Source organism: Pinus tabuliformis, chromosome 8 (assembly GCF_031772625.1).
Source record: "Pinus tabuliformis cultivar Carrire ecotype Pingquan chromosome 8, CPIR1, whole genome shotgun sequence".
Lineage (NCBI taxonomy): Eukaryota > Viridiplantae > Streptophyta > Pinopsida > Pinales > Pinaceae > Pinus > Pinus tabuliformis.
In genome coordinates, this window is record NC_142294.1 from 1215482809 (window position 1) to 1215502568 (window position 19760).

The 19760-nt window shown below is 37.8% G+C and overlaps 1 protein-coding gene across 1 annotated transcript; it reads left to right on the forward strand.

Moving 5' to 3' along the window:
• Window positions 1–9377: 9377 nt before the first annotated feature.
• On the forward strand, window positions 9378–11414 carry LOC149239758 (photosystem I reaction center subunit N, chloroplastic-like). Its single transcript, XM_089373520.1, has 3 exons — window positions 9378–9745; window positions 10714–10839; window positions 11116–11414. The coding sequence occupies exons 1-3, from the start codon at window positions 9461–9463 to the stop codon at window positions 11203–11205; spliced, it is 501 nt and encodes a 166-aa protein (XP_089229646.1). The 5' UTR covers window positions 9378–9460; the 3' UTR covers window positions 11206–11414.
• Window positions 11415–19760: the final 8346 nt, after the last annotated feature.

Below are 19760 nucleotides of genomic sequence, written 5' to 3' on the forward strand. Positions count from 1 at the left end.
GACACACACATGCCCGTGATCGACTGGAGGAACCAATTTATAGGTTTTGAGATCTCACCACGGGACCATCCAGGAAGAGTAAACTTATATGGAACGTGAATGGGCTTCTGAACAACAACAAATTTTAGACATAGTGCTTGCCAAATTGGTTGAATGGGTGTCAAATGTTGGACACATGTGAGGTCATTTTAACTAGTACATGTACACCATTGACCTATATTGGCATTTGAATTTTCTCCTTGGTAGAACTATGATATACCGTTTTGAGCACCGGGGAGACATCCTACACTCTCTGAAGCATCTACGTCATCACATGAGGGACATGGATAAGCGTTTGTGCCACATTGGGTAGCATCTTGTCATTCCTCCCCCAATAGGTTGCGCCATTGGCAATAATGAGGACCCCATTTAGGTTTCCACCATTTAGGTTTCTGCCACCGACTCTGATCCCTCAACTCAATCTTTTGCTAAGCTTCAGTTTATTTTGCATTTTGGTTTCACAATTCATCCTAATGGCCTATCTGGCCCATTCTTTAGTACATGTATAATCTATTTAATCTTTTTGAATATTATAATTTCATATGGCACTTGTTCATATGACTTTTTTTTTAATTAATGAATTTGATTAAAAGGGAAAGAAATGCATAACTACTTTGGAAATAAATCTCATCCTTTAATTTATATATACTACTAAGATTAATCTAGAATATTATATGGTGATTAAATTATTACCATCCTCCTAATAATTATTAATAATTAAATTAAAATTCTGAAAGTCCTATTCCAAAATAGACATGCCTATTAACATAAACATAAGCATATATAATTCCTTCATTATTTTTAAAAGCCTTTAAAGTTTATGTAAATTTTCACATGGACTTGGATACATAAATAGAAGAATCATTCAAAATTTGCATAAGATAATAGCGAGAACACAATATTTGCACAAAAAGAATGAGATGCACACTAAAATTTAGGTGGTGGTGTAGTTGTGATCTATCTTTTGGAATTGAAATATGTTTTTTTTAATATATTGAATATAAAAAATAAAAAATATATATATACAATCTAATTTACAGAGATTAAACATGAATTTTATACTTTTATATTGGTAAAGAAAATCAAATAAATCGTATTAAAAGTGAGAGGTATAATTTGATGACATAGTTTAATTAATGAATGTTTGGACATTTTTTACTAAACTTTGGACAATATGATTTAAAATTTTACAAAAATTTTGAACATTCAAATTTTGCAAATTATAGAATTCAAATTTATAAATATTTAGAAAGGTTCTTTACAATCCAATATGGTGGAGATGTAGCGCGGGAATGTAAATATCTAAATGTCTACTCAATAAAGGAGAGATATTGTACTGTCTGTAAAATGAAGAATAACAATAATAAGACTTCATAACAATAATAAAACATAATTTAGTAATAAAAAGTACACAAAGTAATAAAATTAATAAATCTATTCAATTCAATTCATTATATTATAATTTTATTTTTATTAATAAAATCACAAACAATATTTTCCAAGAAAAAACCATAATATGTCTTTATATTAAAATAATTTAAATAATGTCCACGGGGTCTTGCATAGACATAATCGGGTGCCCTGTTAAGGCACTCTTTGATGTGAAGTCATCGGTTCAATTCCCCGCCCCGATCAGGGTGATATATTGGACATGATGAAGATGTAGACCTACCAAGCTTACAAATAATAATAATAATAATAATTTAAATAATAATCATTCATATTTCTTAGCCATGATATATTGGACATGATGAATGTTGGGTCCCTATAATACTAGTGATTACCCCATTACTATTGTAGTTATACCCCTTATTTATATTGTTGTGCCCCTATTACCCACATATTGTTATTTCTGTGCCCCATAGAATCCCTCTATTATTATTTTTGTGGCTTTATATTATTATTGTTAGGTCGGCTGGATTATATTGTGACTCTTAGACTCCTATATATAGAAAGGAGGTTTTGTCATTTGTATCATTCAAGAATTGTTCATTTATGTAATGTAAAGGAGGTTGCCCCCTCGAAGAGGCTGAATTCTAAGGCGTGGATCTCTCTTTTCTATCTTTTTGTGAGCTGGTTTCATAACATTTGGTATCAGAGCTTTGGATTCTAGGGTTTCGCTGCTCCAAACAGGTCATCGTGGCATTTTTGCTATAACTTTTTTTCTGTGACGTTTCAGAAGTCGCAAAAAAAACCCATTTGAGAAGAAATCGCGCTGAACCTTGGGTCCAAATTTCAGAGTTTTTCGCGTGATATTTTCGGAGATATGATCTGAGGAAGTTGGTCTTTTTGCAGACTCCTGAATTACATTCAAAACAGGTGACCTGGGGAAAATCGTCATAACTTTCTTTCTGAGCATCGGATTGAAATTTCGTAAGAAGTACAAAAAGAGGACGGACTGTAGTTTCTTTTATATATTTTTCAGAGTCAAAGGTTGAAACAGTGACACGTGGCACGTCGTACAAGTTCGCTCTACTGAACTAGTCTATAATCAAGTCACTGTGGGAGATTTCGCATAACTCTTCCTTGGAGAATCCAATTTGGGTCAGACTTGTGGCATTGGAAAGAGGACACAGAGGGCTACTACAGGTCACAAATTCAGAACTAGATGATCAGAAATACAGAGATACATCAGAGGCAATATCGAGCTCCTACAAAGTGAAAAAAGGTGTGTAGATTTTCTTTAATTTTTGCTTAAGCTTGGTTTGAAAATTTATTTTGAAGGAATTCAAAGGGCATAGTAGAGCATTATTATCGGTAACTGATGCCCCGAGGAAAGAAAATGCAAACACCTAGTAAGGAACCTGAAAGCTCTAGCATGACTCATGAAGAAGAAGAAGAAATGCTACATGATATATCAAAATTACAAGAACAAGTGCAACAAATGTCACTTGCACAAAAAGCAACAGAATCTAAAATGGATGGTTTAAGGAAAGATGTAGAAGCTAAGATGGACGGTTTAAAGAAAGGTGTAGAAGCTAAGATGGATGGCATGGAAGCTAAGGTGAATGGCATGGACGCCAAAATTGATGGCATGGATGATAAGATGGATAAGTTGCTACAAGAAATGGTCACTAATGGTGAAAGAGTACTAAAGGAAACTCATGATGAGAACAAAAGAAATGTTAATCATGATTCCATAGACTCTAATGTTGGATCGAAGACTCACCATGTTCCAAAAATCGATATGAGGAAGTTTGATGGCAAGGATCCCGCCACATGGATATTACAGATGGAGCAATTCTTCGATCTCAATAATGTGCAAAACACACAAAAGGTACGTATGGCAACTTTATATTTGGAACCAAATCAGTTTGTATGGTATCAATGGCTTTGTTCTCGTAAACAATTTATCACTTGGGCAATTTTTACGGAAGAATTGATAGCACATTATGAGGATACAAAAAGCAACACTTTTTTTAGCCAATTGATAAGTCTCAAACAAAAGGGTTCAATAATGGAGCACATTGAGGAGTTCCAAAAATTGAACATAAGGGTAAAAGATATTCCAGAGGAGCATAGGATTGATGTGTTCATAGGGTCTTTAAAGGATAATATCCAACATGATGTGCGCCTTTGGGAACCTGATTCATTAGAGAAGGCATTCAGGTTAGCAAGAAAAATGGAAAGCAAAATTATGGCAACTAGGAAGCATACCATTCACAACTATAAAGACGGAAGTGTTGTTGCCCATAGTCTTCCACAACCTACAAGGTTGACACCACAACAATTGGAAGAAAAAAGAGCAAAAGGGCTTTGTTACAATTGTGATAGCAAATACACAAAAGGTCATAAGTGTGCTGAGAAGAAATTATTCTACATAGATTGTGAAGAGGAAGAAGAAAAGGAGCAAGAAAGGTCAAAAGAAGAGGATATATTCCAGGAACAAAGCCTAGATGAAGAACAAATAAATCCGACCATATCTTGTAATGCATTGGCGGGAATTACCACTCCTCAAACCATCAAGATAGAAGGACAAATCAAGAAGAAAAAGGTAATAGTGTTGATTGATTCAGGAAGCACCCACAATTTTATTCATTGTAGGGTAGCAAAAGAATTGAATTGCTTCCTATATCCAGCACCAGAGTGTCAAGTGATGATTGCAAATGGAGGAACAATAAATTGTTCTGGAAAGTGCCATAATATCAAGCTATCCATGGGAGAATATGTATTGACTAGCCCAATGCTTTCCATTCCAATGGGAGGTGCTGATGTTGTACTAGGAGTCCAATGGCTACAATCCTTGGGTACAATAGCTTTTAATTTTCAAGAACTTTTCATGAAATTTTCTGTGGAAGGAAAGGAAGTTGAATTAAGGGGTATTGCAGGGAAACCAGGAAAGATAATCAGCTCTAATGGCATGACAAAGCTTCTAAAAAAGGAGCAAAGAGGTGTAATTGCACAATTATGTTCGCTAGATGTTTCCACATTGGAATCATCTATTTCTCCAGATCTCCAAAAAGTCCTGGACAATCATTCCAAGGTATTTGAGACTCCCAAAGGTCTCCCACCTATGCGTGATCATGATCATGCTATTCATCTGATTCCAGGAAGTGTTCCTCCAAACATCAGGCCGTACAGATATCCCTATGTCCAAAAAAGTGAAATTGAACGTATGGTTGCAGAAATGCTAGAGGCTGGTATAATTCAACCGAGTCAAAGTTCTTTCTCAGCTCCAGTAGTATTGGTGCACAAGAAGGATGGATCATGGCGCATGTGTCCAGATTATAGGGAGCTCAACAAGCTCACTATTAAAGATAAGTTCCCCATTCCTGTCATTGATGAATTACTGGATGAATTGCATGGATCAATTTACTTCACCAAGTTGGATCTTCGTTCGGGATATCATCAAATCAGAATGAAGATTGAAGACATTCCGAAAACGGCATTTAGAACTCATGAGGGTCATTATGAATTTTTGGTCATGCCTTTTGGCCTTACCAATGCACCTTCAACATTTCAAGGTTTGATGAATTCAATTTTCAAACCATTCCTTAGAAAATTTGTGTTAGTATTTTTTGATGATATACTAATCTACAACAAGTCTTGGAAGGATCATGTTGAACATGTTGACAAGGTGCTACAACTATTGGAGGAGAAACAATTATATGCAAAAAGATCCAAATGTTTCTTTGGAGTCCAGGAGGTGGAATATTTGGGTCATATTGTATCTCATGAAGGAGTTAAGGTAGACCCTAGCAAAATTAAAGCCATTAAGGAATGGAAAATCCCCACATCCATAAAGCATCTGCGAGGATTTCTTGGGTTGACAGGGTATTATCGCAAGTTTGTTAAGAATTATGGGAGAATAGCAGCACCTCTAACAACATTATTGAAGAAAGATTCATTTTCATGGACTCCGGAAGCAACAAAGGCCTTTGAACATCTTAAAGAGGCAATGTGCCAAGCACCGGTCTTAGCTACACCGGACTTCACAAAAACCTTTATTGTGGAATGTGATGCTTCAGGAAATGGAATTGGTGTTGTTCTAATGCAAGATGAAAGACCCATTGCTTTTGAAAGTCGTCCAATCAAGGGAAAGTTTTTAAGCAAAGCTATTTATGAGAAGGAAATGTTGGCAATACTCCATGCACTTAAGAAATGGCGACCCTACCTAATGGGAAGACACTTCAAGGTAAAAACGGATCATGATAGCCTTAAATACTTTTTAGAACAAAGATTATCCTCTGAAGAGCAACAAAAGTGGGTCACAAAGATGTTGGGTTATGACTTTGAAATCATCTACAAAAAAGGGAAGCAAAATGTGGTGGCAGATGCACTCTCAAGAAAGGATGAGGATGTGGAAGCATTGTTGTGTGCCATTTCTATTATCCAACCAGATTGGATAAACGAAGCAAAGGAGGAATGGAAGAATGACGAAGAAGTGTGGGCACTTATTCGAAAGCTACAACAAGATTCCAGTACTTCTGATACATTTAGCTGGAAAAATGATTCGTTATGGTACAAAGATCGCTTATACCTCTGTAAGAATTCCCAGCTAAAACAAAAGATTCTTATGGAATTGCACACTTCTCCCTTAGGAGGGCACTCAGGATTTTTAAAAACTTACCACAGGGTTAAGAAGGAATTTTTTTGGGATGGCCTTAAATCAGATATTCAAAAGTTTGTGGCGGAATGTTTGGTTTGCCAACAAAATAAAGTTGAAACAATTAAGACACCGGGTCTATTACAACCTTTATCCATTCCAAGCCAACGTTGGGAGGAGGTTTCAATGGATTTTATCACAGGTTTACCCAAGTCTGAGGGAAAGAGTGTCATCATGGTGGTAGTTGACAGACTTACCAAGTATGCACACTTTTGTGCATTATCACATCCATTTAAAGCCAGTACAGTTTCTACTGCATTTATGGAAACAGTTCAAAAGCTACATGGAAACCCAAAGATTATTGTAAGTGACAGAGATCCCATTTTCACTGGAAATTTTTGGACAGAATTATTTTCTTGTCTTGGTACTCAGTTAGCTCATAGCTCATCTTATCATCCTCAATCTGATGGGCAAACTGAGATAGTAAACAAATGTTTGGAAGGATATCTTCGTTGCTTTGTATCTGATAAACAGACACAATGGGTCAAATGGTTGCCTCTGGCTGAATGGTGGTATAACACTTCCTTCCATACAGCAACAAAAATGACCCCATTTATGGCACTTTATGGGTATCAACCACCATCCATCACATCATATTTAAGAGAAAATTCTAAGGTTCAGGCAGTGGAACATCACATCGAACATCAACAACAAGTCCTCCAACTCTTAAAGGATAACCTCGTGTTGGCACAAAATAGAATGAAACAACAGGCAGATCAACATCGCAGTGAAAGAAGTTTTGATGTAGGTGATTGGGTATTCCTACGGCTACAACCATATAAGCAAATGTCCCTAAAGCAAGCTAAGAAGGATAATAAATTATCACCAAAGTATTATGGTCCGTACAAGGTGTTGCAAAAGATTGGTACTATGGCATACAAATTGGAGCTTCCTGCAGCTTCTCGATTGCACCCAGTTTTCCATGTTTCATGTTTAAAGAAGGTTATAGGCGACAAGCTCCCAGTTCAAACAATATTGCCAGAACTTGACGAGGAAGGAAAAATTATATTGGAACCGGAAGCAGTCACAGAAACAAGAACTCGACAGCTACGAAATCGATCAATTTCAGAGTATCTTATCAAGTGGAAGAACTTATCCGCTGAAGATTCCACATGGGAGGATGAGAATTTTATGCAGAAGTATCCAGAACTACTCAAGCGTTGAGGACAACACTTTTTTGAAGGAGAGGGGCATGTTGGGTCCCTATAATACTAGTGATTACCCCATTACTATTGTAGTTATACCCCTTATTTATATTGTTGTGCCCCTATTACCCCCATATTGTTATTTCTGTGCCCCATAGAATCCCTCTATTGTTATTTTTGTGGCTTTATATTATTATTGTTAGGTCGGCTGGATTATATTGTGACTCCTTAGACTCCTATATATAGAAAGGAGGTTTTTTCATTTGTATCATCCAAGAATTGTTCATTTATGTAATGTAAAGGAGGTTGCCCCCTCGAAGAGGCTGAATTCTAAGGCGTTGATCTCTCTTTTCTATCTTTTTGTGAGCTGGTTTCATAACAATGAAGATGTACACTTACCAAGCTTACAAATAATAATAATAATAATAATTTAAATAATAATCATTCATATTTCTTAGCCATGATATTTTAAAACGTATAATTAGTAAACTTGTAAAAAAAGTGTAATTAATTTTTTTTTTTAAATTACTAAATATAAAAATCATGCCCTCTAACAAGTCTAACCTTTCATGAGTATGTCTTTGACTCCTCCAAAGAAAAGCCATTATGTCTAGCAAGTTCCATTGGTTTTGTTGGATATCATTCATGAAGGAAATTATCTCGTTCTGGTCCTCGTGTCGCCACCGCCCCAGATCTATCAGTGGTGTTGTTATATTTTGCAACAGTATGTCCAATGACTCTAGAGGTGGAGGTTCTATCACTGGAATGGGAGAAAGAAAATTCTCTTGAACCAATTTGCTAGCAAACCTTGCATCCTCGCCTACTTTGTCATCAGCAGCACCCACCCTACCGCCATGACCCACCATATCCCCACGAGGAGTTCCACCATTTCGCACTCCCCCTCTATAATGAAACATACCTTGAGAGGGCTCCAGTCATCAACACCAAAAAAACACCACCCCCCAGGCATCGGTGCTTATCAGGGTCATATCCTTGCAATAATACACTACCTGGAACCCCTCCAACATAATTGGGCCAAACCACAAAATTATAGTACTTGTGCCCTCCAAAAACCTAGGTCGCCACTAGGGCTCAACTAGAGTGAAATTCTTTCCAAGAGGAAATCCCAAGACCTAGATATTCAAACTCCCACTCTCAAACTCAAGGAAAATCACAGATCCAACTCCATAGTGGAAACCACATGATGCTTCTAACAATTCACTAAGAAACACTGAGCACTTAAACGAGTAAACCTTGGTGAATTTGACGATCGTCTAACATAACGAAGACAAAGTGCATTTATACTTACAAGATAGACCCGAAGAATTTGTCCCTTCCTTTGGTTAATCACAACTATATTGAGTTGGAGAGTCTCACTCCACCACAACCAGCCAAACTTGAGGAAGTTCTCCATGCCAGCTTGCACCAAGGTCCCAGAGTTTGAAACTCAGAACCGTGAGTCCACTCGAACAACCGCCCCACCACGCATCAAGCACATTCCTCCCTGCAACGGTCAGATTACTCGGCATGCACAGGGTGGCGGCCTATGCATACATGATGATCCCTTTGCCACCTTCCAATTCTCTCATAACCAGACAGACAAAATGTTGGAGGCAAGCCACCTCCCAAACAATAGACAACACGACCTTTCTCTCAAAGTTTCAAGGTGTCTGTGACCCTTCCCTCCACTTGTCTCTATAGATCATTATGAATTATCAAAAAAAACTATAGGAGTAACCTCCCTTCACCTAGCCTCATTTAATTCGCCACATTATGTCACCCCATTGCAGTGAAATTTACCCAAATATTATGTTAGAAAGAAATTTGCATTTAAAAAAATTATTTTTGTAATACATCCAAACTTAAAATAAATCTATACTGGTGGTAAAAACTATTTATTAAATTTTCAATGATATATGTATAAAATGTGAAGTGAAAACACTCATCAAAAATTAGTGGCTACAACGAATAGGCTATAAAAGATATAAAAGAAAATTAATATAATCCTATTCGTTAGATGGAAATCTCATCTTATCTATTCGTTCTATCGTGACATATTATCCACAGCCGGGTAGCCAATAGAAAGAATCGTAGAGATAGGAATTGACAAAGTGAAATACTCGTTTGGATTTGTGAACTAAGGACCAGAAACGAGGAGAAATCGAGAGCCATGGCTGGAGGCATGCTGGCAACTGCGCCCTCTTCTATTACTGCTGTCACTCATCTTGGTCTCGGAGCCCATGCAGAGGGCAACCCTTTGAAAGCATCGGTGCCCTCACCCAAGTTGGGCAGTCGAAGACTAGTTATCAGAGCTGAATCGTCGTCTGGCAACCCCAATGGGAGGAGAGCAGCGGTGATAGGGCTCGGCGCAGCGCTACTATCGGCCATGGCCACCTCTGGAAGTGCCAACGCTGGCTTGGTGGATGATCTGTTAGTGAAGAGCACTGCTAATAAGGTTGGAATATTTTGTAAATTTTACTCTGAGATTTATTAAGCAATGAAAACGATTTTCTATTAGGTTTCTGCTTGTATTAGGTATATATTTTTAATGGGTTTTGTTCAAAATTTTATCAAAAATGCTTGTATTAGGTATATATTTTTAATGGGTTTTGTTCAAAATTTTATCAAAAATGCTTGCATTAGGTATATATTTTTAATGGGTTTTGTTCGAAATTTTATCAAAAATGGTTAAAATGGTAGAGTTGACTTGTTTTATAGATTGAGAAGGTTATAATGATTGCAACTAGGGATAGGAGTAAGGTTTGATAAACAATTTAGATCACAGATTTTAGAATATTTACCATATTTATAATCTAATTAGGTTTAACTTATAATCATTTGTTTTTATAAAGTTGTGAATAAGTTTAAAATAATAATAATAATAGTGTTATGTTTTACTAGCATAATTAGTTGAAGACGAACTTTTTTTAGCAAAGTCACCCAAGATCAAATCTTAGAGAAATAGTTGTTTTTGTGCTAAAAGAAAAGACATACTAAAAAATCTAATTAACTATAAATTTATCTAATCATCAAAATTCATCTTATCAAATCAAATTTTCTTTTAAAAAACAAAAAATTAAACCAATAATATACTAAATATCACATTTCAAAATTAAACAACTAATATACTAAATATCACACTTCACTTAAAAGTCAGAAATAACACTTCTTTATGACTATCCCATCAACATTTCATATAATTACAACCATTCCATTCTTATATTGATGAAAGATTTTAGAATTTATTAAAAAAATGATGAAATTGTTTGATTTGTGTTCAAACTTATAAAATTTCAAAAAAAATTCTAAAATCTGCAACCATTTAAAATATAATTACTTTATTTTCCATAAACAAAAAAATAAAAAAGATTACACCTGACAAACCTAAATCTTTCAATTCTGTTGGTCCTGCCTACCTAACAGGCGTTGAACGACAAGAAGAGATTGGTAACAAGCGGAGCAAACGTCGCCCGTGCCTACACAGTCCAGTTTGGCACATGCCAAGTCCCTTACAATTTCACTGGCTGCCAAGATCTGGCCAGGATCAAGGTAAGTATTTACTGCCATCCTTATGTTATTCATTTTTCTGCTTTGTTATTTAAGTATTTATTTTTATTTTTAGATTATTTATTTTTTCTGTTTGTTATTTAAAAATCTGATAGATATAAGCGAGGTTAAACAATTAATTTAGTTTTAAATCTTATATATCTAATTTATACGTTTTAAATTTTTAAACTTATTATTAAAATAAAAATACCTATTAGTTTTATATATAAATATAAATAAACCAAAAAATGGTAAGATCTAACTTGGTATATTTGACAGAATGTGCCATTTTTGTCGGAAGATCTGAAATTGGAGTGCGAGGGAAAGGACAAATACAAATGTGGCTCTAATGTTTTCTGGAAATGGTAACTCTGAATGAGGGCTGCTCATAAATATCAAGCACTAGTTTTGTATAAAAGCATCTGCCATGCCATTCAGGCTGGTTTCTTTTTTCTCGGTAAAAGTCTGATTGCATCAACTTGTTAATATGAATGCATTTTGTTAATCATATTGTAATATTACTCCATCATATGGAAGGTTTTCTAATGAAAATTAAGATGTGATTTGGTGTAATTTAAGATGAGATGTGATTTGGTGTAAATATAAGTAAATTAATGTTTTAAAGTTAAGATGTAAATATAGTGCAAGTTTAATGTGTGATTTAGCTTAAGTTGATGTAAATTAATATTTTATAAATATAATTTGAATGAGTATTTGATTAAGTTGTGAAATTATGATTTAGTATAAATTTAAGTAAATTAATACTTTAAAGCTAAGATATGATTTAAAGCAAGTAAATTTAAAATGTGATTTAGTGCATGCAAGTTTAAGCTAAAGTTATTGTTTTGTGTAATTTGAGTGAATGTTTTAAAGTAGAGATATGATTCAATGCAAGCTTAGGATGTGATTTAGGATAAGTTTAAATAAATTAATATTTTGTAAGTTTAATTTGAGTGAATATCTTATTACTTAACTATTCATTTTAATGTTATTATTTAGTTTTTCATTTTAATGTTAAATGTATGATATAGATAAAAATATTAAAAATAAAATTTTAATTTAAAAATTATAAAAAAATTAAATTAATATTGTAATATTGCTTAATTATATGGAAATTTATTATAGATTTAAAATGTGACGTGATTTAAATTAAAATATAATTAAGTGTGAGTTTAGATAAATTAATATTGTGTGCATAGAATTTAAGTTAATGCTTTATTAATTTAGTATTTATGATAATATTGGATTTATTAGATAGGTTAAATAAATAAAGTTAGTTTAAATTTTAGAGTTTTCAAAAATAGAAAAAACATTAAATTGAATTTATTTTTATAAAATTATATAGAATATTTGTGAAAATTTTGATTTATATAATTTTATTTATATTAAATTGTAAAATAAGTTTTTAATAATTAATTATAAATATTTGTATATGTATAAAAATTAAAAACTATATTTTTCATTAATAAATTTGAAAAATTTCAATTAAATTTAGACTAGTTGGTTGGGTAGAATTGTTTTCATCGTCCCTATTAAATTGTAAATTTTATGTTTAAGTTTTGGACTAGAATAATTATATTGTGCTTTTAAGTGAGTGTGTATTGTGAGCTACTACCCTCACCTGCTTTCAGTTAAGAGGGAGACCAACTTCTTTCTTTAGGCAATCCCTAATGCCTAAAAAATAAAAATGATCCAAACTCAATTTGGAAAACATTTTTATAAAACATAAATATTAAAATTTTATATTAATATTAACATCAAAGTCAAGAATATTGTCTTAAAGAATGTAATGGGACGGGCAGGCGTTCATGGCAGCTAGGGTTCAGGTCTAATCTGCAACGACAGGCCTGCAGAGTTTGCAGTAACTCTGCCAACTCTTACAGCAACAAGACAAACCACAACGGAGAAAAGAGGTGAACGAATCATGAGAATACCTCAGGGAGAGGGCGCAGAGCCTCCCCCAAATGACAACGAACAGGTTCCAATGCAGGAGGAAGCCTGCAAACAAATGGTCCAAGAGGAGACAGGAGAAGCACAGGAGTCTCAAGGAGATAAAGAAATAGTTAACGAGATTCCCAAAGCAACTTCCACCACATGCAAGTCAGTTGCAGCCTTGAGACCAAAGATCAAGCTACCCAGTTGTAGGATTAACACACAAATCCAATATATGAAGGATCATGCTCTCATAAGGAACTTTATTGGCTTTTGGCCCACAGAAAAAGCGTTGCAGGGATGGATTGCAGTGAAATGGAAGCCAAAAGGTCATATAACCCTGCAGCTAGGCCCTAAGGGATTCTTCACGGTGGTTTTCAACTATCTGGAGGATAGAAATAGAATCATTGATGGAGAGCCGTATTTCTTCAACGCTGTTGGCCTGTATATCTGAGAATGGGTTGAGAGATTTAACCCGGATAAAGAAGATCTTAGTTGGGCACCGATCTAGATCTGCCTCTACTCCCTCCCTTTGAAGTACTGGGATGAGGCTTCATTACAAGATATTGGCAATGGTCTTGGTGAGTTCGTCAAAGTGGCAGAGGAGACTAAGCTCAGAAGATACACCTCATATGCTTGTATATGCGTCTATATGCACCTCAACAACCCCCTGCCGGATGCGGTAAGTCTTTTTCATAACGATTTTGAATGGATCCAATCTATAGAGTATGAACATGTTCCATTCCGCTGTAGGAAATGTCATGTTCTTAGCCACTTATTTCGAGATTTCCCATCTAACCTGAAAACCTCAACCCCGCCTCCTTATGGAAAATCAGATGTTGATGGATTTACCAAAGTCTCCCATCGCAAAAAGAACCTCAGAAAATCTGGATCTAATCCCAAGGCCTCTACTGATAACCCCCCCAGACCGAGTACAAGGAACAGCTTTGAGTCCCTGGCCCAGCCAGAACTAGACAACCATGAAACCCCTGCTCTCTCTAAGGAGCCACCTAAGTCAAAAACTCACGCCGCCTCCACCAGCATAAAGATTCTCCAGAAATCAAAGCAAACAATCGACCTCGGCTCTCCCTCTCCCAACGATATTCTTGCCTGGCTCACTCAAAGTATGGAGGTGGACAATGAGCAGACCGCTCTGAAGGATACAAAGGAAAATACAGAAGAAAGAAATGAAACCCAAAATATGGAAGAGGAACCAGAGAGCATAGATATAGGAGATCTGGATATTCTAGGCTTAGAGCAAGCCTGTAAAACAAAAAGTTATGACAAGATTCTAGAAAGACAGTTGGACAACTTGGAAATAATTTTGTCAAGAGCATAGAGACAGCGAACCCTTGGCATACAGCCTGGAAGTCAATAGGATGAAAAGATCCTCAACAAAGACAACAAGAAGAGAGGAAGGAAAACGAATCTCCAACGAACCATTCGTATTGGGGAAATGCTAGTGGAATCGGGAAGATATTCCAAGCTCACAAAGTACTATACCACACTCTCTAATATCTCATCATGAAGCTCATTTCATGGAATATTAGAGGGCTTAACAACCCTGGGAAGTACAGATCGATAAAAAGCATGATTCAGCAAGAAAAACCAAGTATCTTTTTCATACAGGAAACTAAGTGTAACTCAACAACTCTGGAAAAAACCATGGCAAAAGCTTGGCCAGGTTGAACTGCAATTGTCGTGGATGCATTAGGTGCATCAGGAGGCCTTGCAATCATTTGGAATGCACAAAAAATCACGCTCTCCAATATGCATGCGAACAAGCACTTCATTCAGGCTTCATTCCATATAACAGGGACAAATATCCATGGGCATTTAACAAATGTGTACTTTCCTCAGGAAGCCATTAATAAGATAGACATACTGAATACTCTATCAATAATCAATACTGAAAGAACCCACCTGCTCTGGATCACAGGGGGGGACTTCAACATGATAACCAAATTGGAGGAAAAAAGGGGAGGCAGAAGCAGACTAGATAAGGAAAGTTGTCACTTAAAGAGCTTCATCCAAGACAACTGGCTCATTGATCTACCCTTCAATAATGGTAGTTTTCACCTGGAACAATAAAAGAGCAAACCCTCATCAAATCGCCTCACGATTGGATCGATTCCTACTCTCTAATAATGCAATCCATTTAGGTGGAGACCTCTCAGCTTCAATTTTTCCCCTCACAGGTTCCGATCATTGGCCAATCGCACTCCAATGGACAAGACCAGGCAACACTGCACGTCAGCCCTTTCGCTTTGAAGCCTTCTGGTTGTCACATCCAGACTTCAATAACTTCATAAACATGGTCTGGAAAAGCTTCATACCTTTGGAGGGATCAAAAATGTTGCAATTCCAGCAAAAGCTCAAAAATCTCAAATTCCATATCAAACAATGGAACCAATTTACCTTTGGGAATATTCTTTAGGCACAAACTGCTCTAAATAAAGCAATGACAGAACTGCAACAGAAAATCATCACAGAAGGGTGAACAGAGTAGCTCTTGGAGCAGGAAACACACCTGCAATCTCAAATCTTGGAAAGAGACAAGCAAGAAGAAGTTCTTTGGAAGCAAAAATCACAGGTCAGGGGGTTGAAGGAAGGTGAAAAGAATACAAAGTTTTTTCACCACTGTACAATTCAAAGGAGAATGATCAACACCATTACTCATATACAGAACAACCAAGGAGAAAGAGTAGAGGACCACGCAGCCATAGAACAAGAACTTCTAACATACTTCAAGTAGGCTCATCATGAGACTCAAACAGATTGGACGAAGGCCATAGATAAAATAATCAAATCCATTCCAAAGATCATCACTGAGGAACATAATCAGTTGCTCCTCAAACCAATTACCTTACAGGAGGTGGAAAAGGCGATACAACAGTTAAAAGAAGGAAAGGTGCCAGGCCCAGACGGGTTTACTTCTAACTTCTTTCACAATTTCTGGGATTTGATCAAATTGGAGGTCTGGCAGGTCATGGAAGAATCTAGAGCCAACAGATGGATGCTTCCATCCATGAATGCCACTTTCATTACCCTCATTCCTAAAGAAGCTCATTCTAGAACCCCTGATAAATTCAGGCCTATAGCGTTGTGCAACGTCATTTACAAGATAGTCTCCAAAGTCATTGCTTCAAGGCTTAAACCGTTGCTCCCTTTACTTATCTCCCCAGAGCAATCAGGGTATGTGGAAGGCTGACAAATCACGGACGGCATAGTTCTAACGCATGAGATCATCCACTCTTTTAAGCAACATAAAAAAGCAGTATGCTACTTAAAATAGATCTATCTAAAGCCTTTGATAGTCTAAGCTGGAGTTATATTCAAAAAATGCTAACTGCCTTTGGTTTTTCTCCACCATGGGTTAGATGGGTTATGAGTCTCATTTCTTCCACCTTCTTCTCCATCCTTATCAATGGAATTCCTTCCTCCCCCTTTCATCCTTCTAGAGGTATTTGACAAGGAGATCCCTTATCTCCCTTTCTGTTTGTCATCATGGTGGAAGGTCTTGGTATATGTATCAAAGATGCACTTCGCTCCCAGCAACTTCGAGACCTCTCCTTTCCCAACTCCCCTCCCTTCACCCATCAGCAATTTGTGGATGATAACATGCTTTATCGGCATCCTTCAGTCCAAGAAGCTCATAAGTTAAAATCTCTGTTAAATAATTTTTCTGCTACCTATGGAGCTTCTATAAACCAAGCCAAATCCCAGATTTTCTTCTTTCATACCCCTGCTGCTACCCAAGTCTCCATTGCTCGAATCCTGGGTTTCTAGATAGCCGTTGTTCCATCCAACTACCTAGGAGCTCCCCTGACTGATGTTGCCCTGAAACACTCATCTTGGAATCTGCTCCTTGAAAATTAGAAGCACGTCTCTCTTCTTGGACCCACAGATCCCTCAATATGCCTAGTCGCTTAGTCTTAATCAAATCAGTTCTTCAATCTATGCCGTTGTATCTCTTCTCAATCCTAGCAGCGCCTAAATGGGTTCTCAAAGAAATAAGAAAGCTCCAAAGATCCTTTTTATGGGGTAACTCAGGACAGAAACGCAAATGGGATCTGGTTAAATGGGAAAAAGTATGTCTTCCCAAGCACTTTGGAGGGACTGGGCTCCATGATCCTCATCATAGCAATGCTGTTATGGGAGCACGCATCTGGTGGAACTGCCTCACAGCACCGTACACTCCTTGGGCCACTGTATGGACAGCTAAATATGCCAACAACAGACCTGTTGAGGATCTCATCCAACTTACTGATATAGGTCTGGGTTCACTAGTCTGGAATGTAGCAAAGTAACACAAAAATTTAATTCAATAGCATAGCTTCTGGGAGGTCAGGGACGACACTATTGCTAGGTTCCGGAAAGATTCCTAGCAGCAACAACATAGACTAAAAGATTTGATTAATCCTCACCAAATTCCCAATTGCGAAGCTCACAAGTTCGATATGATCAATCAATATTGGAAGCCTACCTTAACACATGGATTCAGGCAATGGGTAAATCCTGATCACATTATTCAGAATGGCCTGGAGCCCGATCAACAGATCCTGGGAAAGGAACTCTCCAGTCGGAAAATAAGATATTCAGAAAAGAAGGATGTGCTCAAATGGGGATATGAAGCCAGGGGAATGTTCACCACGCATGAAGCCTACAACATAATCATAAAAGAATCTGCATTCAAAGATCCACTTTGGACAGCTATCTGGGCTCCCAACTTATGGCCGAAGGTGTCCACCTTCCTCTGGCTGCTTTGTCAAAACAAAATCCTCACCTGGGATAATCTGCGGAAGAGAAACTTTCATGGACCTTCCATCTGTCCCAATTGTAATCAGGAAGAAGAAACCACCTTGCATCTCATGAACACTTGCCCTCTGGCCCATAAGCTCTGGGAAAAAGTCAGTTTTCGATGCCAAAGGGACAGTCGAATCAAGGAAGACATCCCCACCATTGTTCGCAATTGGGTAAGAAATCCTTATAAGAGCAAGGTTCTTAACTCCTTATGGAAGCTTATCCTCGGCCTTCTCATGTGGACTATATGGAAGGAGAGGAACAAACGTATCTTCAAGAATCAATCATCGCCTATGGAAATCATCTGGAACAATGTTTGTCAAAACCTCAAGGAAACTCTTCTACTCCAAACTTGGCATGACGTCGACCTTCCCTCACTGCCACAGGAAAAGACTATTTGGGACAACTGGAATCTACAATGGAATCAAGAATTGAAAACCTCTGCTAAAACTGTAGCAAAAAGTGCAATATCTGAAAAATGGATCTCTCCTCCTCAGAATGTGTTCCAACTGAACTTAGACGAGGCCTCAAAAGGCAATCCAGGTAAAGTTGGGTTTGGGGGAATTTTCAGAAATGATAAAGGAGTCACCCTTCTAACATTTATAGGCTCAAATGGATGGGATTCTAATAACTCAACAGAGCTTGAAGCGTAATGGCAAGGGCTCCTTTTGGCTCACTCACATGGTTTCTTCCCTCTCATAATTGAAGGTGACTCTCAAATACTAATAAATATGGTGAATAAAATTCTGCAGGGGACTCCCTCAAACAAAATTGGCAACAGTTGGCGACTAGCCGAAAGACTGGAACTTGTTGAAAATTGGCTCAGAACCCACAGAGTAGTTAATTTCAAACATATTTGTTGGAAAGTCAATAAGGTGGCTGACCTTCTTGCCAACATAGGGGTGGAGAGTAACTTTACTTTGAACACTAATGCGTTATCTTCTATAGCCACGGATGCACAGATGAAGGAATTCAATGAAATAGTCGAGAAAGAGAAGACTCAGAAAGCAGGAGGCCACCTGGATGCGGGTGACACGTTAAGGTTTTAATGAACACTCTGAAGGATGGCGGTAAGGGGACAGGCCACTTGGCTGATGGCGCCCCTCCCCATACCACCCTAAGGCGACTTCAAGACACTCTGCAGGCTACATTCAATGCAGGTCCAGATCGGAAAAAAGTTATTTACTGTTTGGTTATGGAGGTACCTCAGTTCATTCTTTCACCGTCTCCCCTGCTCTGCTGCAACTGTCTGCCTCAGGCCTATGAGCCCAGCCTTCGCACTACAATTGGCCGTCACTGTTGGATTGTTTGTTGCGTGGATTTTGGTAATGGATTTCACCATTCTCTTTCGGGTCTCTGCATTTTAACCTCAGCTCAGAACGACCCTGTTTCACCTCCCAACTCCTATGCTAGAGCTCCCTCTGTCATTGTCCCTCCTGTCACTGCTCCCTCTGAGTGCTCAGCCAATGATATCAACATGGTGAGAGATCGTATGAGAAGTAGTAGGGGAGGAACTCGGGGAGGAAGTTCTCGCCCTCTAATTGAGCAGTACCCTGAGTGCGCCACCTCCTCTCCTTCCCCTGAATTGCATCATCCTCCAATTCATACAGCGGGTAGATATCCTAGCACTAGAAGTGGGCGGGGTCTGGCTCGTTCTTCAGGTGTTTTTCATGGCGACTTTGCTGTCCACTCTGCTAATTTTCCTTTGCCCCTTCAACCCACTCCCCACTCAGCCCAATTCAGGTTTTGTAGCTCTCTGAACATGCCTGTCATTATCGCTACTATTTCCATCCTCTTCACAGAAGAAAACTCTCAGACGGCCTTTCAGGTTGAAAATTCCAACTTGTCGTAGGAGGACGCTCCTGATGTAGTAATTGCAGAGATACTGGTAAGAATGGGATGGACGAGAGCCTCTTCACCTCACATGGACAGAATTTGGGTGGAAATCAGCATGGTGGTGGAGGCAGCTCTGCTGCCACACGCCCCTCTGGTGGTTCGAGTCAGGACGGGTCTGCTCTGCAGGTTGCTTCTGGCGATGGGGGAGAGCTTCACGGTGATGGTGGAGAGCCACACGACAACATTTCCAGGGATGAGGTAGATGAGTGGGCATGCCCAATCATCAACGAACCCATCCCGGATGACTTCTTCTAGGCTGACGTGGCTAGACGTGGCAGCCAGAGATATGGACG

What these genes read in the sequence shown, in the direction of transcription:
- LOC149239758 (XM_089373520.1), top strand. Translation starts at nt 9,461, where the DNA reads ATGGCTGGAGGCATGCTGGCAACTGCGCCCTCTTCTATTACTGCTGTC. An exon ending in TGAAGAGCACTGCTAATAAG is followed by an intron (nt 9,746 to 10,713) that starts GTTGGAATATTT and finishes CCTACCTAACAG; the next exon opens with GCGTTGAACGACAAGAAGAG. An exon ending in AAGATCTGGCCAGGATCAAG is followed by an intron (nt 10,840 to 11,115) that starts GTAAGTATTTAC and finishes TATATTTGACAG; the next exon opens with AATGTGCCATTTTTGTCGGA.